Source organism: Xenopus tropicalis, chromosome 6, assembly GCF_000004195.4.
Source record: "Xenopus tropicalis strain Nigerian chromosome 6, UCB_Xtro_10.0, whole genome shotgun sequence".
Classification (NCBI taxonomy): Eukaryota; Metazoa; Chordata; class Amphibia; order Anura; family Pipidae; genus Xenopus; species Xenopus tropicalis.
Window position 1 is genome coordinate 108,263,030 of NC_030682.2, and position 25,220 is coordinate 108,288,249.

The 25,220-nt window shown below is 39.7% G+C and overlaps 1 protein-coding gene across 1 annotated transcript; it reads left to right on the forward strand.

Moving 5' to 3' along the window:
- Positions 1-450: 450 nt before the first annotated feature.
- thoc1 (THO complex 1 protein) lies at positions 451-21,801 on the forward strand. The gene is made up of 21 exons (XM_002934124.5): positions 451-617; positions 1,742-1,815; positions 1,898-1,958; positions 3,732-3,798; positions 5,300-5,418; positions 6,489-6,537; positions 7,802-7,897; positions 7,996-8,078; positions 8,288-8,358; positions 8,714-8,822; positions 9,059-9,190; positions 9,946-10,046; positions 10,797-10,863; positions 10,951-11,001; positions 11,088-11,158; positions 15,409-15,504; positions 16,263-16,328; positions 16,574-16,657; positions 17,820-17,967; positions 20,745-20,823; positions 21,331-21,801. The coding sequence occupies exons 1-21, from the start codon at positions 525-527 to the stop codon at positions 21,627-21,629; spliced, it is 2,016 nt and encodes a 671-aa protein (XP_002934170.1). The 5' UTR covers positions 451-524; the 3' UTR covers positions 21,630-21,801.
- The last annotated feature ends 3,419 nt before the right edge of the window (positions 21,802-25,220 follow it).

Genomic DNA, 25,220 nt, shown 5'->3' on the forward strand with positions numbered 1-25,220 from the left:
TGTGAGAGGAATGTATAGCCACATTGGTGTAACTGGGGGACTTCGGCTCTTGTTTGTTTTTAGACCTATACTTGTAGATTGGAAGCTCTTACGGGGAGGACTCATTCTAACCCGTTTTGATCAGTATTTGTAGGCTTCACGGATACGCCTAACATCGCAGGAGCAGCAACTATTAAACAATCAGACCCTGAATGCCCAGGCGATATAGTGCCACTTTCAATGTATTTTTAATTAAAAACGTGTTCCCAAAGTTTGGGGGGAGTGCAAACAGAGTTTCTGTGGGATTCGGTAACTTTTAGTTATGCCACTAGTTCAACGTTAGAAAGAAGATCAACATCCCGCTCTTTCTTTTCTCCCTACAACACCCCCTTCAGAAGGGTCCCCAATATAAGTCTCTGCGCCATGAGCGAGTTTCCGTTCTAAACGCCACTTATTATAAATGTATCCACTCCGCCACAACCATAGAGTCGGAATTCCAAGCTGATAGGAGCGCTCCGAACGCGGACCGGAAGCTCCTGGACGCTATGGCGTCATCATACAGCGACGGCGGTGTTCCGAACGGGAGCAATATGTCGCCGTTGTCATTTTGTTTGACTGAAGCAAAAGATAAATTCACGGTGAGCTATAATATACATCCGTTTCTGTCGCTGTGTATATTTCTGTAAGTCTGAGCGTATATTCATGTTTATGTTTGTAATACCGGCGCTCTGCAGCTTTTTACCTGATGTAGAACAGTGTAAATCTGTAAGTTGGCCGCAGCACTCCTTATAATGATGCTAGTTATAATAGTATCATGATATTCACCATAATAGTTATTAGGCACTTGCTCATGTGCATTAAGCCATTTATTTCTACATCTCACAGGTATCTCCCTCTGTATCTTTCCATTATCCCTGTTATCTGTTGCTTATGCACCATGCCATATTACAATTCCATTCTTCTGCCCCCATAGCATTACTTAGTAATCTAGTCACTGTGGAATACTCATTATCTCACACAGAACTGGGGGAAGTGAATTATTGATTGCAAGGGTAGGATATGTGCTCATGTAGCTCTTCGCTCCCCCCCCCTAGTGTATTTATATGGGATAAAAGCAACAGGCACAAAGCAGACCATTGCCTATAATGTTTTAACTGTATTAATGTGGTGTTTCATGTGTTCGGTAAACATGAAACACAGACAGTGTACAAAGCATTATTGTGAGGCCATGAAGTGGCATCATGTTCAGCATCACTATCTGTTAAAGAGGAATTGTCACGAAAATGTAATATAAGTTTTTAGTTGACAGATATAATAGCCTTTAAGAGGGGCTTCTTTTTCCCAGAAGATGTATAGGAGCTCACTTTTTTTTTTAAAAATCACAAGAGATTGTCTCTCCACTTGCAGGATTTGTGCCAAAGCCAGTTATTTTGTTTTTGCCCGAATCAGTTTTTTGAGTCAGCTCTATTGCATCTCTTAGAAAAAGGAGTCTGCTCGAAAAAATATAGTGGATCTAACTGTCAGTCAAAATCTGACTCCCACCTCCTGCATGAAATAAATATATATATATTTATTTCATGCAGGAGGTGGGAGTCGGATTTTACCTTAGATTCGATTATTTAAGCGCATGCAATGCCTGTTCATTCAAAGCTTTTTTATTATTTATTATATAATCCTATAGTTTGTGAACATTTCTGTGTTAGAGGTGCTGAATGGATACAGTAATTTAAGGTTTATTTTTAAAAGTATCCTTTTTCCTTAGGTTGCCACCAGAGAAGCAGTGGGATGCAAGAACATCAAACCCTTGCTGAACATATTTACCCAGCTGCCTGGAAGGTACATTATAAGCCAAAGAATAGTCTATGATTTACTCTGATGTATTTCCTTTACCTGATTAGGTTTCATATTTATTTTTCAGTGAAAATGAAAAGAAACCGACGCTTGATCAAGTATTCAGAGTTGTTCTTGAGGAGGAAATTGTAAGTAAAAAATATATTGGAAAAGTAGTATTTATTTGCATTTAAATGGCCAGTAACCTGTCCTTAGATTTCCTTCCTGTGAAGTTACTAGGCCTCTTCACCTATACTATATGCTGTTCCAGAAAAAAGGGTCTTAAATAAAGCATTTGCCTTTTGTTTTTATGCACCCTAAGCATCTATTCTGATATTATGCAGCTGTAACTAAAATAGCACACTTTTTCAGACGCCATGTCCCCGAAAATAATGTTGGCAAGAGAAGCAGACAAACTTTCACTTCACAACCTTAGCTTGTGTTACAGAAGACTAGCCTCACCCTGCTCTAAACCAGCGGTTTAGTTTTCTTGAAAACGTTTCACCACTCACCAGAGTTTCTTCTTAAGTTTAACTGAGTAGTAGGGAATTCCCTGGCATTTAAACCCTTGAGACTGAAAAAGATCAATGGAACCATTGTAATTGGATGTCTGTGACTGTACTACCATCAAGGGTTTAAATTCTGAGGAATTCCCTACCACTCATTTGAACCGAAGAAGCCACTCGGATGAGTGGTATAATGTTTCAAGAAAACTCAGAAAAGTCCAGTTGTTTTAGACTAAACTCTACTAGATACTGTATATCATGACCTGGATGATGACCTATTTTACAAGTGTATATACTGGTTGACAAATCAAAGTAGAGAAGTGTCAGTAGGTCAGACTACTTATTAGTAGGACATGGAAATTAAATCTCTATTAAAAAAAATTATAGTGATACTGTTCCTTTATATCCACTGCAAATGCATAAAATTGTAAATATACTAGACAGGAAATTGTTACATGTGTCTTCTGTAACATAACCATGCATGTGATTAATGGATAGTGCAATATTTTGTCTGCTGTTTTCTTTTTTGCCTTTATTTCCCTGAGCATAAACATCACAACAACAAAAAAATCAGGACTTTTTACTGTTATAGATAAAAAAAAAAAAATGGAGTGCTCATTGGAGTAGAGTGCTTATTGCACATGTGAATTTATAGGCAGAACATGAGTTCCTTTCTCTTGTTCATGTATGCCATATTTAGAGCAGTTCAAGTATGTAGAAAATCGTAATTGACTTTTGCTATGATTCATTGTCACAAGAGAAGACACTGCTGTTGCTTTTAAGCTGGACTGACAAGTAGTAATCTGAGAGAGTCAGTTATTTAAAATATGATTCCGAAAAATCAAGCAACACAAAAGTCAAGCAACACAAAAAAACCAAGTACTTGTACTTATTTATAGATCATATCTGTCCTAGAAGGTGCAAATAAAATACTGTCAGCAACTACTGTACTACAGTTTCTGAAGAAATTACAGTTTTTATACATGTACGATGACAGTACACCATATGTATATGATGCACTTTCATTTTTTTGAATGTTACTGACCCCCTTTACACTCTAGTGTTATACAGCTGTACAGCCCATTACCCAGAATGCTCTGGACCAAGGGACTCTCTGTACCTTAAGTCTACTAAAAAAATCAAAACATTAAACCCAATAGGATTGTTTTGTATCCAATAAGGATAAATTATTTCTTAGTTGGGATCAAATACAAGTTACTGGTTTATTTTTACAGAGAAAAAGGAAATTTAATTTGAAAAATCTGAATTAATTAATTAAAATGGAGTCTAAGAGAGACAGGCTTTCCGTAATTCAGAGCTTTTTGGATAATGCGTTTCTGAATAACAGATCCCATACCTGTATTTAAATTTCATTGTGTTAACAAACTTTGCTTCCCCTTATATTTGTCTCTGCAGATAAACCAAGTATCATGTGAAAACTGTCTAGCTATTATATCACTGGCCATAAATGGGGTTACAGATGGTAAGTATTAAATCAATGACAAATATATCATATTAAGAAGGTATAATTCATAGTGTCCAACCTCCTGTTTAGATTTTGGAATGTCTTACATTTCTGTGTAAAATGTGCCTATGGCAGACTGAGAATGAACAAAAGGAATTGTCCCTGAGAGAATTCAGCGATAGTCTTGCCTTGTTGATAGCTCAGAGCAAATTATTTCTATCTCTTAAATGCACTGAAGAGCCTGCATGTATGGGATTTGCATTATAAGGCAGCTTCTTCCTCAGTAAAATGAACCCAAGTAGAGTAAAAGCATTTGTACCAGGGTGCCAAAGCGGATTTGACTCTCCAGAAATACTACCTGAAATTCTATCTTTTATGTAAGCCTTTTGAAAAAACAAGAAATCAATTTGAAATCAAATTAAATTATCTCCTCCGTTGCCCCTTCCTGGTGCCAGCTTCTCCATACTAAACATTTTAATTCAACCTCATGTTCTATTTATTTATTTCTCTTCACATATCAGTTTTTTACTGTAATAATTTTTATTGCATCACATATATCCACTTTGCCCCTTCCACACTTGTGTTCAGTGGGACCAAAGGAAGTCTGAGTGTACATTTGACCCTCTTGGTTGGTGCTCCTGTTAGGAGAAAACAGTACCAGCCCGGTAGCTGCGAACGAGTGATCTTCTTCCTCCTGTCTTCTTTTTTTTTTTTGCGATCCCGGGGCTGACGTATGAACCGTAGAGTGAAAAATCCAGCTTTTTTGTTTAAGTTCATCTTCGCAGTCTACTGCGCATGCGCAAGCGACATAAAGACAGAAGAGGCTCGCTCTATCCCAGTTACCCTGGACTGGTGTGGGAGATTACAATCATTGGGGGGGGTGCCAAACATTTTGGCACCCCCAGTGACTGTACCTTTCCTCCTTTAAACACCCTCTTCTCTTTACTGCTCACCATCCTCTTTTTATCACATGTCATTTGAATAAAGGGACGATATTTAGTAAGACCAAGCAAGCTGCACTAAACACAATGGTTTACTTACTTGCTGTTATTTATTTTTTTTAAAAAGCGTGAGCTGCCCCTCGTGCTTGCTTTGGGTTTTTCCCATTAAGAATTCTGCAATTGGCTGCAAAATTGATGCCGTTTCTATGGAGACTGCCCAAGTTACTGTTCAAGTTACTGTTTTATTATTACAGAGAAAAGAGAAAAATAATGTTTAAAAATTAGAATTATTTGCTTTGTTATACAGGCAGGGTTGAACTGAGGGGTGAAGGGCCCTGCAGGTGTCCCTTAACCCCCCTCACAGGGTCCCCCACCTGACGTCCTACTCCGAGCACGTAAATTTAACATGGCAGGGAAGGAGCGGTCAGGCAGGGGGAGCACTGCAAGAGTCGGGTCTGGGCCGCCGGGGCCTACCGGGATTTTTCCTGGTGTCCCAACGGCCCAGTCTGACCCTGTATACAGGTGCTTTCTTTTGTTTTGGGGATGTTGCACAGTATTCTAACAATATATGTTTTCAGGTATTTGCACTGCAACGACACCATTTGTGCTCTTGGGAGATGTGCTTGACTGTCTGCCTCTAGCGTACTGCGACAAGATCTTCACTTTTGTTGAGAAAAATGTTGGTACCTGGAAATCTGTAAGTAAAGTTGTGTGTGCCCTTTTGAATGTATAGAGGCACTCCTATGCAAAAGAAGAATGATTCTACCATATTATCATTCTGTTCAACCCTCTCTATTTTTAGTATGTGTTTTACTAATTTACACACATCTGTACGTTCATGTAGTTAGCTACATTGATACCTGGTTACTGGTGCACGTATACTTCTTCTTGGACATAAATCACAGTGTGCAAAAGATTGTGTCAGGGAAAGTGACAGCGTGCATTATGCAATATATTACGTCTGCATCTCTAAAAACAAAAATGCTCATCAAGTAATTTTATTTTTAAGGCTACTACCAACTAATAGGGATTTGTACATTATTATTGTCATAGCCCTTAAAAACCTTTTACATGATGGAGCTGTGACGGGAGGGCACTCTTTGTATGTTTCTTTTTAATTGTTTCTTGTCAATTTAAAGACACAGTGCACCTTTCCAAAACTTATCATTTTCAAATGGTATATTGCAAATATTTTTATAAATCTTGTTTTCTGTTTTTTTACAGTTATTTTTTAATCTAGGTTAAATGCTAGGTTGTGACCTGCCAAATTTGATTTTGTGAGAATAAACTGCCCCGATAACCTTAAAATGATATGCCAATTCTAATTCTGTAAATTGTAAAGATACTTTAATGCTAAAACATTAACCACTATGCCTTTTCCAGGCCTTGTGTTAACTAAAGCCACTAAACAAAAAAACTGCTTATATATTTAACCTGTATCAGCCATATGAAACTTTGTCATGACTATGCTTTTGAATTCTGCACCTATTTTAGTCCTGGTCCCCATGTCATGATCACAGCCCTACTCCAGTTTCACCATTTTGTTACTGTGAATGCATAAATGTCACACTGAACTTGTCTCTACATGTGCAAGTAGAAATGGCCTAGGGAAGAGGGAACACCTATATCTGTCTGCACACAAAGAGTTTTTGTTCTGTGACTTGCTGCATGAAAACTGACCATTAATTCCACCCCCATGTTCTGAATCAAAATTCCAGTATATTTCTTATCACTAAATATCAGACAAAATCATAATTTTTCTTCTAGAATACATTTTACTCAGCGGGGAAAAACTACCTGCTACGGATGTGTAATGGTGAGTGCCCTATTTTCTTGTTTTTTTTTTTTAATAAAAATATTTGATTATTTTTAAGAATGCACCAAATCTAGGATTCAATTTGAGATTTGGCTAAATTCTTGCAATAATATAATTTCTATTTATTAGTTACAGGAGAACTTACAAGTTGCAAATAGAACACTTCTTTAGTAAGCAAACAGCAGGTCAATGCATTTCAATAAAGTTACAGCTTGTACAATAAGCAAAGGTATTACAAGCGTGCATACTAGTGGGATTTATTCCCCTCAATACAAATGGTCAAATTGTATCTCAGTGAGCTCCTTAGTAAATCCTTTCCTGCGTCTTGTAGGATAGCCAATATTGTATTGTACTTAGTGGCATGAGATTTTAATATAGCAGTACAAACACATTTATTCCTGGGCAGTAAGTAAGCAAGTAACACTTAAGCCTTTCTTACTGATGAGCTAGGATACACCCATGTTGTTAAACCAGTTAATTGTGATTGTCAGCTGCCACACCTATGTAGAAAACAAAAATGTACAGATACTTAAGGTATTATTGTAAATACTACTTATAAATAGGGCATAATTTATCTTAAAGAAGAAATAGTCTAAAATAAATATAGCTACAAATGTAGGCAGGTATACAGCTATCTTATAGACTGAACTTACTGTACCAACTCAGCAGCCTACCTGTGCATTCAGAGTTAACTATAGTTCCCCAAATCTTTAGTCCATCTTTTTAACATCAGTGACAACACACTTGCTTAGTGTTCAATGGGCTGTTGTTAAGCAGATCAAGTTATATTTGCTATAGTAACTAATTCTACAGGGCTTATTATTATTTTACTCGACTTTTACACGACTTTATCATTATTTTCATTATTTAAAGGGAGTGTCACATTTTAGTATGGTAGTTCCCAGACTGTGGCACTATCCTAGGGGTGTCAAGAGAAGGCAATTTAGGGCAAGGTTTGAGGAGAATGCCTTTTACTACATGCCCAAGGAAAACAAGATTTAGGGTCAGTTTGGGTGCATGGATTTGTTGCAATGAACTCCTGGCTTGAGAATTATAATGCACAACCAACGCATTTTCTCTGCACCTGTAGACTGTGAGCTGTGAAAATTCCTGGTGTTTTGTTGCTGTAACTTTATCTATAAAACGATCAGAGACCAGTGTGAGTGAATACACTGTTATAGATCACAACCATAAAGAATATCGGGACAGTAATTGTTAATGGTATTGTATGAGGTTTTGGAAATTATATTTTTTATACATTTAGATCTCTTAAGAAGACTATCAAAATCTCAGAACACAGTTTTCTGTGGAAGGATTCAACTATTTCTTGCACGACTCTTCCCTCTCTCTGAAAAATCTGGTAAGCATAATGTCACTGAAGTGGAATTATTGTTTCTACTGACCAGTTAGCTGTATAGCACTGATTTTCCACTGTGATCTGTTTGTGCTTTATTAAAGGCTTGAACTTGCAGTCACAGTTTAATTTGGAGAATGTCACTGTATTTAATGCCAATGAGCAGGAAAGCACATTGGGACAGAAGGCAAGTGTTTTTTTTGTTTGTTCATTCTCATGTTATCCTAATGCTTGGGATAGCATCCATCCATTGTTCCTAGCACCCGTTGAAAGCCTCTGGCTATTGGCTGGGAGCTTGGCATTATAAATCATGTATATTGGATATTCCTGGAAGTTAAAGTGCTGGCTTTCACACTTGCACGCAACCTTTGCTGCCATGAATTTTGTGTTTATTAGGTGGAAGAAAAAGATGACGGGATGGAGATTGAAGAAGGGGAAATGGGAGATGATGATGCACCTAATAGTTCGTAAGTTTACTTGAAGGAAAACTATACCCCCCATTTTGATGAGCACATTCAGTCTGCACTCTGGCCAAGGGCTAAGCACAGGTGACAAATAGCCAGAGAAGCTTAGTCTGCTTCTAAGAGTATTCACATTAGGATGGGTGACCTCTCTGTGGTCTTTACTTTATGTAAAGAAAGTTAAGAAAAATTGTTTAGGAGCCTGAATAATGGGGCAGCTTTGGGTTGATCAGTCGCTGCATCTGGCAGAATTGGCCAGGTCCCCCCAGCATTGTGGTAGCAAATGCCAGTGTATTGATTCCTTGTGTGTTTGTTACACTTTGTGGACATCATCCTTACAGCACTCAAATGTATTTTACAGATCTATCCCCATAGACTACAACCTGTATAGGAAGTTCTGGACACTTCAAGACTTCTTCAGGAATCCTGTGCAGTGTTACGACAAGAACTCCTGGAAAACCTTTCTCAAAGTACATAAATCTCATCTGCCTATTCTACTGACAATACAACATCTTGCAGAATTTTGGCTTTTCTTCTTTACTTTATTTATTTTCTTTTTCCTTCCTTCCAAGTCTGTGAATATTGTTTCTTGTAGTCCTCCTTTTCCTTCAGCTTTTCCAAACATAATTATCTAAACCATTGTTGCTGACAACTGAACAGTTGGGTACTTTTTAAATCTTAATGTGGTGCGTTTCTGTTGTGTTAGTTTTCAGATGAAGTTCTTACTGTATTTAAAAGTTATAAGCTGGATGATACTCAGGCATCAAGGAAAAAGATCGAAGAGCTAAAATCTGGAGGAGAACATGTGTATTTTGCCAAATTTTTGACCAGTGAAAAGGTAATTTCTTGGTATTCCTTGAAAGAAATGTATGATTCCAGTTAACCTCATTATTATCATTGTATCATTTATACAGCTAAAGGGGTGGATCATGTTCAGGTTAACTTTTAGCCTTTCTCCTCTGCCTCTTCTCTGGCTTTTAAATGGGGGTCACTCACCCCAGCAGCCACAAACTATTGCTTTGTGATAATATTGTTGTTATTTTTTTATTACATATTCTATGTAGGTCCTCTCCTTTTCACATTCCTGTCTCTTTCACACCACTGCCTGGTTACTAGGGTAAATAAGACCCTAACAACAAGCTGCTGAAAAAAAACTAAATAACTAAAAAAAAAAAAAACATTCAAAATAGAAAATGAAGACCAAATGCAAATTCTTAAAATATCAGTGTCCACATCACACTAAAAGTTAATGTAAAGGTGAACTACCTATTTAACCTTTTGCCTACCACTGTCTATGTTTACAAAATATTTTCTACTCAACATTAAAGCTATAAATTCTATTTGCTTATAAACTACACTTTCCAGTGTGGTTTCAGAAGTCATTTATTGCATTTACTGTTCATTTTTTGACTAGAACACGTGTTATGAGTGACAGAGACTGCAAAGAGATTTCTGTGTTTGATGTTTTATAAACTATGCATTTTTTTGGTTTGGCTTTTCTTTACATTCAATTTGTCAGTTACAGATCTTTAGAGGCAGCATATATTATGTTCTCAGACTTTAAGAACCTGTGCTATGCTTTGTTGGTTTCAGTTAATGGATCTGCAGCTGAGTGACAGCAACTTCCGTCGCCATATATTGGTTCAGTACCTTATTCTGTTTCAGTATCTAAAGGGACAAGTCAAATTTAAAAGGTAACTAGTGGAAATGAAATACCTCTTATGAATCTATTGGGCAGATGGCACACACTTGCATTACTTTATAAATGGCATAATCTTGTGACCTGTGCGGACATTTAAACAAAATGAATGCGTTTTGAGAGAGTTATAATTTACGTATGTGTGAAAAGTCCTTTGTAACAAACATTTGGTGTACACTGGTTTCCAGCCGTTTCCAAGAGATTAAAGAATTTGGCCCATTTATAGAACAATGCTTAGAAAATAATTCTATTTTATCTTTTCAGTACATAGTAATGCAAAAGAGCATAATCTTATGCCAAAAAGTGCTGTTCAAGGTCTGTTGCGTTGCACATACTGTACCTCATCTGCCTAAAGACCCTCTTACGTGACATTTTCAGATTGTGTGTTGCGTGGCCATTTCTAAATTGTATATAAGAATACCCACAGTGAATGCATTATCCCTCTTTAAATTTATAAAGTATCTCGCTGCCAAATGCAACTCTAAATCACATTGCTGTGTAGGATGGTCTGTGTTGCCAAAAGGCTCAACTTTGGCTTGGGAGTGGTCTTCACACAATGGCAGGTGCACTTTAATCTTAGTGGCTCTTATTCTAAACCTGAATCAAACATGGAACAGTAACAATGTATTTGTATCTAAGGTTTATAATAAGTAGGGAAAGTATTAAGGGCTCGCTGAGAATAGGCTTGATAGTGTATAGATTTAAGGTATAGAGCTTTTCTTACATTGTCTATTTTGTATTTCAGTTCCAATTATATTCTTCTAGATGAACAGTCTCTTTGGATTGAGGACACCACCAAGCTTGTCCATCAGGTGTGTGTAACTATAGAGTATTACTGTTTTTATGAGTCATTTCCTACCTGAAAACCAGATGTGATTCATTTCTCTCCCATCATACAGCTGCTTTCTGAAACACCTCCAGTTGGGGAAAAGTTTTCTAAAACAGTGGAGGTAAGATTATAATTTCAGCCTTCTGATCTGGTGAATAGCTATACAGTATTATAACTGATCTAACGGAATCAGAAATGTTGTTTCAGCATATACTGAATACTGAAGAAAACTGGAACGCATGGAAAAACGAAGGCTGTCCAAGTTTTGTAAAGGAAAGGTAAGGCATTTTTTTTATTTTCCAACTTTTTATAAGTTTTTACAATACATGTAAACCATAATACTTACACGGCTTACTTTATCAGTATCTGCAAAGAGAAAAGTAAAACATTGTAACTTAACAAATAGAAATGTCACACACATAACTATAGTTATAGTATTGACACCAGAAATATTCTTCCATATTTTTTTGAGCTTCCTGTATGAATGTTCTTTCCTAAATATTTATTGGAATTGCCATTTCATATACTACATTACTGCTAATTTCTCTCATCAGCTGGGAAATGTTTGGAACCTCCTGTTTTTTCCAATTTCTAGCAATTAAAAGTCTGACTGTATTTGATAATTGAAAAATTACTATTTCCAGAGCTTTGTTAGGAATTTTGTCATAAATGTTAAATAGCACCACTTCCGGAGATAAAACAAAATCTTGTGAGATGAAATTCGATATTAGAGAAAATGCTGAAGTCCAGAGGGATTGGATAGTAGAACAGGACCACCATAATGCGCAACATTTCTCCTATTTCATTGTTACACCTCCGACAAGTTAATACTCTTTTAAAAAATCTTTACTCCAACCTTTTAAGACCCGTTTTCAGAATGGGTTCCAAAATAGAAATTGGTGCCAATGGAGAAGGAAAAGGAGAGTATAATGGATCAATTATGCTTTTTCTCAAATTTTGACTGCAACTTTCAATGTAGGAGGCAAATCTATGTAATTATTCTTAACACCTTTACCATCTGACCATAGTAGTTTATCCCATGAAAATAGTTTCAGAAGAGTAGTTTCAATTTCTACCCATTTTTTTTGTGACTGTATGGATAAATAAGTCTATAGTTTGTATATTGGCTTTGAAGTATTTCTTTAGATCTGGAGCTCCAAGACCTGCTTTATTTCTTTGAAGAATAGATTTGGATACGCTAGGATACTCTTTCTTATTCCAGATAAATTGGTAAAACACATTAGTAATCTTACAAAAAAAAACAAACTGGAGGGGATTGAAATAAGGATAGTACAAAACAAATATAGTAGTTTAGGTAACAACAGCATTTTTATAGCAGCAATTCTTCCCATCCAAGAAATAAATAAGGGCTTCTATGTAATTATTTAATCTTTAAAAGCTTGAATCAATGGCCCAATTTTTCTGGATGTTTTGTTAATTTTATACCCAGGTAAAATGTATAATCTTTCCGCCAGTGAAATTTAAACTGACGTTTTAATGGAGATTGATCTTTAAGTGGTATGTTAAACATCATAGCTTGAGATTTATTCTCATTTATTTTATAGTAAGAAATGTCTCCAAATTCTTGTAATATTTGTTTAAATTTGGATAATCTCTCTTTAGGATTAGATAGTACTATAATAATGTCATAGACATAGTGTATAAACCTATATGATGATTTTTAGAGCCGATTCGTATTGTATGTATTAAATCTATAAATGATTATCTTTAGAGACTTGTGAATTGTATGTATTAAATCTATAAATCTAGTATTATCAGTGGATTGCCTGCCTTTAATAAAACCCACTTGGTCACTATTCAAGACCTCAGTTAGAATATCTTGGAACCCATTTGAAAAAAATTTTGAATAAAATTTTAAATCACAGTTTAGTAAAGAAATTGGTCTCTTTGGTATCTTTGTTGGGTCTTTCCCCTCTTTTGGTCTATCCGTTATTGTAGCCTGTAGTATTTCATCCGGAAAATGGCCTCCTGATAGTATAGTATTAAACAATTCTGTTCATTTTAGGACTAGTAATTTTGCAAATAACTTGTAATATAATACTGGTAAACCATCTGGTCCAGGCTTTTTTTTTAAAGGAGAAGTTTTTATGGCATCTTCTACTTCTTGTTGAGAAATCGTGAATTCAAGATATTTATTTGATCTGCAGTTCAAATATCAGAAATTAATCTATGCTTTGAGGATTGGGTTGAATCATTGTATTATCCTCTTTTAAATTATAGGTAGGTAATATTGAGCAAACGCTTCTGCAATATCTAAGGGGTTAGATATAATTTTACCATTATCCCTCTTATTTTAGATTTAACTTTAGCTTTTGTGGGCACACCATTGAGTATTCATAGAAGTATCATTAGATGAATTAAGTTCAAAATATTCTTGTAGACATTTAGAATAAAACTCTCTTTTAAATTACTCAATAAAGCCTCATTTAGTCTTCATATACTTGTTGGAATATTTTTTGTGGGTTCATTAATATTTCTGAGCGTGATCTGACCACGTTATAGTACCTATGGCAGCTTTCTTTAAGCCTTGGAGCAGTATTTTATCTACGTAAAAAAAAATCATTTTTGAATACATATCGTGAGGATGAAAGTAAAATGTATAATCCCTAGTTTTAGGATTAAAAATCCTCCAAACATATAAATTATGATGGAGTTTAATCTTAGTGAAACCGGTAACTTTTTCTTTTATTCTACCCTTTGTAGATTTTTGAGGTTGGAATTTATTAGAAGTAGAGGTAGTATCTAAATTAAGATCTAATATTAAATTAAAATCTCCACCTATTACAGTAAACACACTTTTGTTTGGTAATTTTATTAAAAAGAGGGGTTAAGAAATTAATTTGGGATGAGATAGGGGCATAAAGATTGCATTATTCAGCTTACAAATCAAATACCTTCCCCCAGGGTCAGACTCTATGGGGCAGATTTATCAAAGTTTGATTTTCGTACCTTTAAAAAGCACGATACAAAAAAATTGTATTAAATACGATTTTTTCGTATTGTGCTTTTTAAAGTGCGAAAAAATCGTATATGCTTCATTGCACTATTAAGTGCTGTTAACTTCAGTGGAGTGCAAACTTTCTTTGACCTGCCCATTGCTGACAGGCTGAGGACACCCTCTAGATCAGTGCTGTCCAACTGGCGGCCCGCGACCCCCCTCTGTGTGGCCCCCCACCTGTCTGGCTGCTTTGATGGCTTACTCTTGTGTAAGCTTTAAATGGTATCAGTACTGAGATTAACTGCCCCCCCTGCATGGTTCCCACCTCAGATTCAGCCTGTAATCGGGCTGTATTGTTTAAATATGTAATCCCCTGTGTTGTTCACACCTGTTAAACCCCTGCAGTGTTCACACCTTATGCTCAGGCTGTAATCACCCCCATTGTTCCCCTGTTCACACCTCAGGAGCAGTAGAAACCCACAAATAATCCCTGCATACTACAAAAAGAACATATACTGAGGTGGTACTGCAATTAAAAAGTTTTTTAATATATAGTTATTGTGCAGACTGTAGGAGCAGTGCCGGCATTGTGTCACTGTAGGCTGCCTGTGTGTGCCATATACACAGGCAGCATAGGGCAAGCAGAGTATGGCACACGCAGGCAGGGTAGGGAAGGCAGAGTATGGCACACACAGGCAGGGTAGGGCAGGCAGAGTATGGAACACACAGGCCAAGTATGGCACAAACCAGCCAAGAATGGCACACACAGTGAAAGTATGGCACGCAGGCAGGGTAGGGCAGGCAGAGCATGGCACACACAGGCAGGGTAGGGAAGGCAGAGTATGGCACACACACACAAAGGCAGGGTAGGGCAGGCAGAGTATGGCACACACACAGGCAGGATAGGGCAGGCAGAGTATGGCAGGTTTTTGCTGTACTACAACCATTAATATGGGTATGGTCAGGTGAAAACGTGGGTGCGGTTTCAAAAAGGGGAGTGGTCAAAACTGGCTTCCATTATCGGCCCTCCACCACGTAGGTCGGAAAAATTCCGGCCCTCGGTACAACAGAAGTTGGACAGCACTGCTCTAGATGTTCTGCTGTGTAATTGTAGTGTGCGGACCGGCAGTACCTCAGCTAAAGTGAGTCTGACGTGGGACACACTCCCTTATGCAGCCATCTTCCTTGGCAGTTAGCCACGCCCCAAGGTGAGGCATTTGAAAGGGACATGTTCGTTACAGCATGAGCTGAAAGCATAACTGAATATGGCAGCACTTTGAAACTGTGTACCTTATAGTGACGTATTGGCACAGTGCTTTTGTCAGTCTGTAATTATTAAATTGGTGGCTGAATTGTGCCAACATCAGAGTAGAGTTTTTTTATGCTGAATAAGACACTTAACACAAGGTATGGACTGAATGGCCAGGTACTCAGATTCTACAATCTACATGGAATTGCACTGATATGCTTATTTGGCTAGTCGCCCAAATGAACAATTCTAGATGGAAATGTCTGGCAGCTGCTGCCCTTGTCACCTTGATCTGCCTCTAAAATGCACTTTTTTTTCAGACCAACAGAAACAAAGCCACAGAAAATGGCAAAAAAACGGCCATTACCGGAGGAGTTTCTAGGAAAAGGTTCAAATAAGAAAATGTCCATGGGAAAGTGAGTACTTGTGCTCTTAATTAGCAGCTTCCTTTTGCATTGCATTCATCCACTTAACTGCACTTAAAGGGGCAGTGTATCCCCTTGTTCAGCAAGAGCACAGTGAATAGGGCTTGTGCTGAACATACTTGATGCCTTTTTGTTTTGGAAATATCTGTTTATTGGTATTTCTTGCACTTAGTGCAAAATCTGAAATTGACAGTGGACTGCTTATTTGTATTGATCTACTGTGTGTGGGGTAGAAATAAAGGCTGAGCAGTACAGTGTATATAAAGGCAAAAGATCCATTTTTACAAGAGGATTTTCACTTTGGGCTAGTTTATGGTTATCCATATTGGGAAGAAACACATAGTTTGAACCCTTGCTTCTTTGTATGCAAGCTGTCAGGAAATGTTTGTGGTAACTGGCTAAGCAAGAAAACAGATGCTGTCACCTCATTTATACATAATGTCATAAACTCTGAGGGTCTCTGGAAAGATTAATCCATGCAGAGATCACTGGAGTTATGCCAGCTATATACATTAGGATCCATGTGTTTGGCAACGTTGGAGCAAATGGATCTGATTGTTGGACTCTGAGCCAATCATCAGTTCACATAGGGACCTGTGCAGACCTGCTGCATTTTGTCAATTTTATTCTGTTTTATCATTGCAGTCATTTGTCTTTTAATTGGTTACAGTAGTGTGTTTATATATTGATGGTTATGTTATAAATACATGGGAAATTACATAAATTGAATGTGTTATTCTATCTTCCAGTGATGAGTTAACTCGGCTTTGGAATCTGTGCCCTGACAACATGGAAGCATGCAGATCTGAAAGCAGGTACAGAGAAACTGTTGTCCTGGGATATTTGCCCTACTATATTGCATTATTGCTAGATTTCTGGTTTTATTGCTTACATTTTATTCATTCCTCCTCTTTCTCACTAATAACTCAGCACGTATAAAGCCTATGTAGAATGCTAAATGTTATTATAACAAAAGGGGGTAACTATATTCTAGTTCTTGCTTTTTGTGGCCCCCCTTTCCCAGCATTATATAAATATGTTCTTTGTATTTTGGAATCAGGGAGTTTATGCCATCTTTGGAACAGTTCTTTGAAGAGGCCATTGAACAAGCTGATCCTGAAAATATGGTGGACAATGAGTATAAGTAAGTTTTTTTTTTTCTAGTGTTAAAGTGAGATTTTAGTCTAAAGCTGTTTTATTTCCCCTATTTGCTTTAAGTGTAATGGCAAGTTAGCTTACACCGTGTGTAACATACACTAACCATTGGTGAACATAGGTACAGAACCTCAGCAGTTTGTATAAAGCATCTGTATAATTATGAGTGTAAGAACTAGAGCTGAACTCACAGTACCCAGTATTGATATATATCCCAGCTTATTGTAACAATATCTGTAGGTGTGGCTCCAGTCCATTATGTACAGAGCTGCCTAAACTGCTTATTAACAAGTAAAGAGCTTTCCACAGACATATATAAAATAAATCATAATATACTCTATGCCCAGAATCCTGCCATCTTGAGGTAGTTTTAGTTCCACTTTTAATTAATTAGCACCATATAATTTGCTTGGAAAACTAACTGTTTTACAACACAAGATACACCCTGTGTTGCCAACATGGTTTTCTTATTCCAGGACTTTAACGCATGAATTCCATAATATGAAGCCCGCCCCACCCTCCGGGCCCCTAACAGAACTAAATATCTTAAAGTAAAGCCCTACAACAAACTTCTACTTGCAAGTGTAGAAGATTTGTATGAGCATATTCCAGGAGGTACTATTTTAAATCAAAACCTTCTGAACAAACAGATCATTTATATCATTATTTTTTAAAGTTTTTGAAGTTTTTGCATTCCAGCTTTCAAGTGGGGGGGGGGGGGGTGTCTAATTTTTGTTACTTTTTATTCAGGCTCACTGATTCATATTCCTGTCTCTCATTCAAACCACTGCCTAGCAACCAGATAGCTGCTGAAATTCCAAATTGAAGAGCTGCTGAACAAAAATCTAACTGAAAAACAACAAAAAATAAAACATGAAAACCAATTGCAAACTGTTTCAGAATACAAATGTCTATGTCATACTAAAAGTTAATTTAATTTTAAAAACCCTTTAAGGCTAATGTCCCACAGAGCGGGTGGCTAATAGGAGTTGCCGGTGGCAAGGCCTTTATACAAAGTTGGCTGCGGGGGGAAACTTGATGAATGATAAAGATGATAGTGGTGTATAAGGAGAGGGATAGGACTGTGTATTATTCTTGCTAATGATGGCATAACATAGTTGTTATATTTAAAACCATGTGTTGTTTTACAGGGTGGTGAATAATGCCAATTATGGCTGGAGGGCACTTAGACTGTTGGCACGCCGAAGCCCCCATTTCTTTCAACCTACCAACCAGCAGTTTAAAAGCTTACCAGAATACCTGGAGAATATGGTGATCAAGCTAGCTAAAGAATTGCCTGTAAGTTAGCTGCTGTTACTGATAAGTTTCTGTGTCTGCTAAAATAAACCTGCTCAGCTGTACAGAGTAAGGATCCTTGCACCTCTCAAATGTATTTTCCATGTTTTGTGCTTTTAAATCAGACCTGGACTGGCAATCTGTAGATTCTGGCAAATGCCAGAGGGGCTGTAAGATGTAGTAGAAAGCCTGGTGTTTTGGGGGCTGCATGTGGCATTTTTGGGGGCTGCATGTGGCATTCAGAAATCCACATAACAGCAATAACAAAATTTGTAGGCAAGCAAATTCGTACATAAGAGCACATAACAGATTAACTGGGCCTCCATAGCGCTCGCGGGCTGGTTCCTGTAGCAGCTCCATCAACACTTAGGGCCCCATTTACTAATGTACTCATTTTGTTTGTTTTCATGAATCGAAAAAAATCATAAGATTATACTAGTTACTAAATTAATTACATTTTTTTGTATTTAAGGGTAAAAACCATGAGAAATCACTAATACAAAACTTTGCCATCTAACAGCTGTTGAGGTCATGTAGAAGTAACTGGCAGCTCTCCTAAGCAAATTGTAACAATCTTTATTTAATTTGTGGTTTGAGGTTTTCATGATTCTCTTTCATTTGTAAGAACACGAAAATGAGAATTGCAAGGTTTTTTTTCTAATTATTTTTGTTCTTTTTTGTGCTCTTTATATTAGGCTGTTTTAATGATTTACTCGGCATTTGTGGTTTTAGTTTTTTTGTGGTTTCAAAAACCACTAAAATCCGAATGCCGATAAATGGGCCTCTAAGTCTGCTACATCTTATATTAAAGTTGGTGGTTATCCTCTGTAAGCCCAAGCATTGCATTGCATTGCACTCTCTATTTGGATTGGTTTGCTCGGTTACTTTAGATCTGGAGTTACAGGCAGGGATCAGAACAAACCTAACATTTGTACAAGAAATGGAAGAAATAGCCGCACTTTGATATTTTCCTTCATGTCTTTTAGTTGCACATGTGTATAGCAGAATTCACACAGGTTGTGCATTAAAGGACATGGAAAGGCAAAGTCACTTGGGGGTGCCAAAATGTAAGGCACCCCCAAGTGACTTAAATCGCCTTTTACCCCCGGCTGGTGCCCCTGTTGGGAGAGAGCAGCACGGGGGTACCTGTAGCTCTTCCTGCTTCCGTGTGCGCACATGCGCAGTAGAGTGAAAAAGTCAGCTTTTCACTCTACTGCGCATGCGCCTTGTCGTATAGTCGCAGCTAAATAAAGCAGGAAGGAGGAAGCGCTCCGCTGGTGCCGGGCTGGTGCTGTTCTCTCCTAACAGGGGCACCAGCCCGGGGAACAAGGTAATCGATTAAAGTCACTTGGGCCTAACATTTTGGCACCCCCAAGTGACTTCCCGTGTCCTTTTAAGAAGAACATCATGGAAACTGCATATTTGTATGCTGGCCTTTTTTTCTCTTAGTGCTCCCACTGCTACAGTGTGGGGACTTTTCATAACCAAGGCCAGTGGGATAGATGTTATACTTACATGGGGGCTGGGAGAAGGCCAGTCAGTTTGGAGCAGAAGTTAAATGTGTGTATCAGAAATAGAACTGGAAATGCCAGGCATCTCAGCTGCCACTGGCAGAGTCTGACTGCCATCTTGCTGCTAAAATCTATTCATACAATTTTACTGGAGATATAGGCTAAATATCTCTATGCACACCACTTCAAATCCATAAAGAGATGCCTGCTGCTACTGCCATGGCTCTGCGTCCTGTGCTGCTGGGTACTACATCACTCCCTAGAAAGCCTGTCTGGCATATTGTAATGACCCTTAAACACTTGGGAGGGTTTTGTGTGTTTGAACGCACCTCAGTGCATGAGTCCATTCATTCCATGTCACTGCCCATGGGTATTTCTGTAGGGCAGTGATCCCCAACCAGTGGCCCGTGAGCAACATGTTGCTCCCAGTGGCCTCAAAGTAGGTGCCTATTTTTATATTTCTGGCAAGTTTTGGATGCATAGAAACAGTTTTACTCCAAGCAGAGCCTCCACCATTAGCCATCACAGTCCTTATTAAGCATCCTCAAGAAACTTTTTATGCTTGTGTGGCTTGCCAACACATTTTACATCTGAGTGTAGCTCATGAGTAAAAAAAAAAAAAAAGTTGGGGATCCCTGCTGTTGGGTCATGTTCTCTTGAAGTATTATGCTGTGTTTTAATATGGGTGGTGCATGTACAAAGTATGTATTGGTAGGTAGATGCATGTTGCTTTACTGCAGTAAAAAAAAAAAGTTGAATCATTCATTTAATGCATTCAGGTGATGCACATTCATATATATATATGGGCCCTAATAATAAGCTGTGTAAAACATGGCTATAAAAGAGGGCTTGTAATCAGCCCTTAGAGTACAAATGCTGCATCAATGAAGTGGCCTTTGCCTGTGGGTAAATATAAGTGCAAGTCACAACTGCCTGCCCTACCCACACAGGGTGAATTGTATCTGTTGTGTATTCCCACTATATTTTATATATATCTCACACACAAAGTACAGTGGGGCATCACTTAATAATTATGGTGAGCTGGGGGCAAGGAACCACTGCTTGTGCAACTGTTTCTGGTAAAAAGCAGCAATTGCTGAGATGCAGATTGGACATTTGCTTGTTGCTATTGAAGCAGCGTGTATGCATGAGTGACACACGTGTGCATGTTGTTGGTGCAGAATGGCAGATATGATATATACATACTGCCATCCCAGCTAATCTTATGCATACCCCAATATATTAACTTGCTTTTGCTATTTCTCTCAGCCACCATCAGAAGAAATAAAAACTGTTGATGAAGACGAAGATGAGGACAATGAATCTTTGTTAAAGGAGAACAATGAAAGTATGTATTTTCTATAGATGATTGTTGATGGATAGGAGAGTACACCTTTACTGCAGGGTCTCAAACATCTGCCCTCCAGCTGTTGTACATCTGCATGTTGGGAGGTGAAATGATAGTATTACCCCTCCTCCTAAAGCCTTGTGCCATATGTAACAAGATCCCTTGGGCACAGAGTGCAAGGGAGGCCTGTACTTACAGCCTGGTCCAGGCAGGCGATAGGTGAAGGGTTTCCTTACACAGCACAGGGAAATTGTACATTTTAGGAATTAGACCTACAGGAGCTCCTTTAATTGGTCATTTACAGAGGCTCTTGCAGCTTGCACATGTTAATAGGTATCATTTATATGATGCACCAGTGAAGCCTCAAATACAGTTCCGAGATTCACTTATCTACTTGCCCTGGCCCCAGGGGCTGTTGGCCAACATCCTTCCTTAAATTATATTTTGTAATGAATAGTTGAAGATTATGTAGTACTTTGTATTTAAAAGCCTTTATCTAATGCATAGGTCCAGCCGAAGTACAACAACAAAAACTGAGCATGAGTGAGCAGATTGAGTCATTCGCTAACAAACTGGGCGAGCACTGGAAGACACTCGCCCCCCATCTGGATATGAAGGAGATGGACATTAAAGTGATAGAATCTGACACTGAGGATGCAAAAATGAGAGCGAAGCTCCTGCTTCTCGCTTGGCAAGAGCGAGAGGGAGGCCATGCAAACTTGGAGAATCTAATAAGTGCACTGAATAGCGCCGGCTTAAATGAACTGGCAGAAAGCATAACCAATGACTCTGAAAATGGTTCCTGATTATTACCTGGATTGTTTGTTTTTTGCAAGGAGGACTTCCTTACCCACTGCTGCTTACATGCCCTCATAGTTAGCTGGGTAACTTTCATAGAGATTTTTTTTTTTTTTTTTTAAATGTAATAATTGTGGGGTGGGAGGGGCTGAATGTTTATTAAAGCATTTTCTATTTCCATTGCCTTGTAATTGATATTGTATATTTCCTGGCCCCTATTTATTGCTGAAATCACCTACAGCTACTGGTTCCACAGGCCATAGAAAAACACGTCATATATATGGCAGGTTTTATCGTATGTTATGTATAGATAGCAAGGTAACAACCTACACAGCACAGGGCTTACTGAACAATCAACACCACACTGCTGTGGGATACTATTCAATGAGATTTGCAAAAGAAAAAAAAAAAGGCAAAATCTGTACAAGTAGAAGAACTGAACTTTGCCACGAACAGTGCATCAAAATGAATGGATAGATTAGTGCAGATAAGTAATATATTAACAAATCCATGTGTAGAGACCAAGCAGGCTCGAACCCTGCTAAATATCATTGTGCTACCCCTAAAATGAGGCGAGCAGGGGAGGGAAATGGGAAAGACAAATTAAGGTTACACAATCTTATATAGGCATAACTAGAAAGGGCACTTCCTGCCTAATGCCAGTCTTAGAAATCTGATGCAGTCTAAAGGTTAAGATCTTGGAAAGAATGTCACCATTTCTCCCACGTCTAGGGGGACACAGGGACCGTGGGGTAAAGGGCCCCTCCCATCAGGAGGCAGGACACTGAAGACAGAGATGTGGACCCTCCTCCTCTCCCCTTTATCCCCTGCCATACCGGAAGGGATTCAGTTTTTTCAGTGTCCTGCCTCAGGAGGTTAGGAAATGGCCTCTAGGTAGGCCCATCAAAGGATTCTACAGTTAGCGATTAGCGCTAACACCCGGGGTGAGGCTGTGTCAGCTTAGTCTGTTCACGGAAGGCTAGCCCCCCCCGCGGGATTACCGGTGCGTGCCCATCTAGGGCACAAGTAAGGGAGACAAATGCCTGCCATCAGCGCTCCCCGCCATGAGGTAAGGTGAGCGCTACGCCCCAGAGAGATCCCCCTGTCTGCCTGTGCCCGCGCTCTCCCTGCACTACCTGATGGCCCAGTCGCACGTCGCCTCTGCTCCACTTCACCGCCGGCGGGCGCCCCCTTCCTGCGCTCCAGCCGGCGGCGCTTCACCGCCAGCAGGCGCGCTGTGAGTGACGTCACTCACTCGCGCCACTAACTTCGCGCCACTTTCTGCGCTCCTCTTCCTCTCGGCAACGAGACAGCAGCCATCACCCCTGCAGGGCGCAGCAGCGAGACACGAGTGCGGGCACCTCTCCTCTTCTCCCAGAGGATCTTTTCAGGCACACTCAGCATGACTGACGGTAGGGGGGATCTATTCTCCAGGGGGGGCAGACACGCTCACCATGCAGTGTCTTTCTTTGCCTGCTCAAAATGCCTTACTAAATTTAAGGAGGGCCAAGCTGAACCGCTCTGTCCAACTTGCAGCCCAGTACAGCCCCCACCATCAGACACCACTACCTCACGCACTGATGCTACTTCAGATGGTACTCCCAGGGCTCCTTCCCCCGCAAGGGCCACGGATTCCCAGGGCACCTCTGATGCACCAGGTTGGGCTGTCACATTGTCACAATCCCTGGCCAGTTTACAATGCATACCGCAACTGACATCATCCATTGACAGAATGCTAGCCAGACTAACTTCTTCTCCTACCACTAGCAAAAAGCGAAAAAGGATGCCCAGCCATCCAACACTATCCACCAGGGATCCACTATCCTTTCCGTCATCCGACGAGGAAGAGGCAAGCGAAGGAGAAATATTTTCTTCCCCCTCCACGTCCAATTCAGACGAAGAGGACACTACTACCAGCGCATCCTCCAACAAGGGGAAGTCCCCCTGGCAACCCCGCAAGCCTCAATCCAAGTCACCAAGTGACAAGACCTCACACTCCTGACTACACTCGGGAGACTCCAGAGGGCGGTCGCATAGGGGGACGCCTCCGACTTTTCGCAGAGGTCTGGAAACTACACGTGGAAGACCCCTGGGTAGTCCAAACCGTCACAACTGGTTACCGGCTAGAATTTCACCAGGTCCCTCCAGGACATTTTTTCATGTCCAGAGTCCCACATCAGGCTCCCAAGCAACAGGCCTTCCTTTCCATAGTAGAGAGGCTACGCAGGACCGGAGTAATTGTCCCGGTACCCCAAAACCAAAGATTCCGGGGATTTTATTCGAATCTCTTTATAGTTCCAAAGAAAGATGGCTCATTCCGTCCCATCCTGGATCTAAAGCTTCTGAACAGATGGATAGTTTACCACAAGTTCAAGATGGAGTCAGTCCGTACTATCATCCGGGCCCTGGAACCAGGAGATTTTCTAGCTTCCTTGGACATTCGGGACGCATACCTACACGTTCCAATTTTCCAACCACACCAACAATACCTCAGGTTTGCCTTTCGGAATCAACATTTTCAATTTGTTGCACTACCCTTCGGTCTCTCTTCGGCTCCCCGAATATTCACAAAGATCATGGCATCCATGGCAGCCCTTCTCCGTGTCCAAGGTGTATTTATAATGCCATACTTAGACGACCTCCTTATCAAAGCGAGATCCCAGGCACTGGCCGAACACAATGTACAACTGACAGTACAGAACCTACAGATGTTCGGATGGGTCATCAACAGGGAAAAGTCATCTCTGTCTCCCAGCCAGAACATGATATTCTTGGGACTCCAGTTTCAGACGGAGCTTCAGAAAGTGTTTCTCCCACGGGAGAAGCAGCTCAAAATCCAGAATTCGGTCAGACTACTCAGATCAACAGCGCACCCAACAATTCAAATGTGCATGAGAGTATTGGGACTAATGGTTTCCACCATGGAGGCAGTCCCATTCGCCCAGTTTCACCTTCGGTCCCTTCAGACGGCAGTGTTAAAGCTCTGGAACAGAATTTCTCTTCACCAAAGAATAAAGATACCAGAGAACACCCTAAGATCGCTAAACCAGAACGATTAACACAGGGAAAGACCTTCCTGGAACCAGTGTGGTTAATAGTAACCACAGACGCCAGCCTCACCGGATGGGGGCAACCTTTCAGGGAAGAGCCGCACAGGGACTTTGGACACAGGAGGAAACGTGTCTGCCAATAAACATATTAGAACTACGAGCCATACTCTTAGCACTCCGCTCATGGGAACATCATCTGAGAAACCAAGCAGTGCGAATTCAGTCGGACAATGCCACGGCAGTGGCATATACAGTATAAACCGACAGGGCGGCACAAGAAGCAACAGGGCAAACCAGGAGGTGACCTTCATCCTAGAGTGGGCAGAAAGAACCAACACTCAACTGTCGGCAATCCACATCCCCGGAGTGAGCAACATAGAGGCCGATTTTCTCAGCAGACACCATCTGGACCCGGGAGAGTGGCAATTACACCAGGATGCATTTCTGTGCTTGACACGAAAATGGGGAGTGCCGGAAATCGATCTGATGGCCTCCAGGCACAACCGGAGAGTACCAAGATTCTATGCAAGGTACCGCGACCCCCTGGCG

Excerpts from the sequence above, each read along its gene's own strand:
- thoc1 (XM_002934124.5), top strand. The coding sequence starts at position 525 with ATGGCGTCATCATACAGCGACGGCGGTGTTCCGAACGGGAGCAATATG. Across the intron at positions 7,898-7,995 it reads CCCTCTCTCTGAAAAATCTG|GCTTGAACTTGCAGTCACAG; the intron begins GTAAGCATAATG and ends GCTTTATTAAAG. Across the intron at positions 16,658-17,819 it reads ATGGTGGACAATGAGTATAA|GGTGGTGAATAATGCCAATT; the intron begins GTAAGTTTTTTT and ends GTTGTTTTACAG.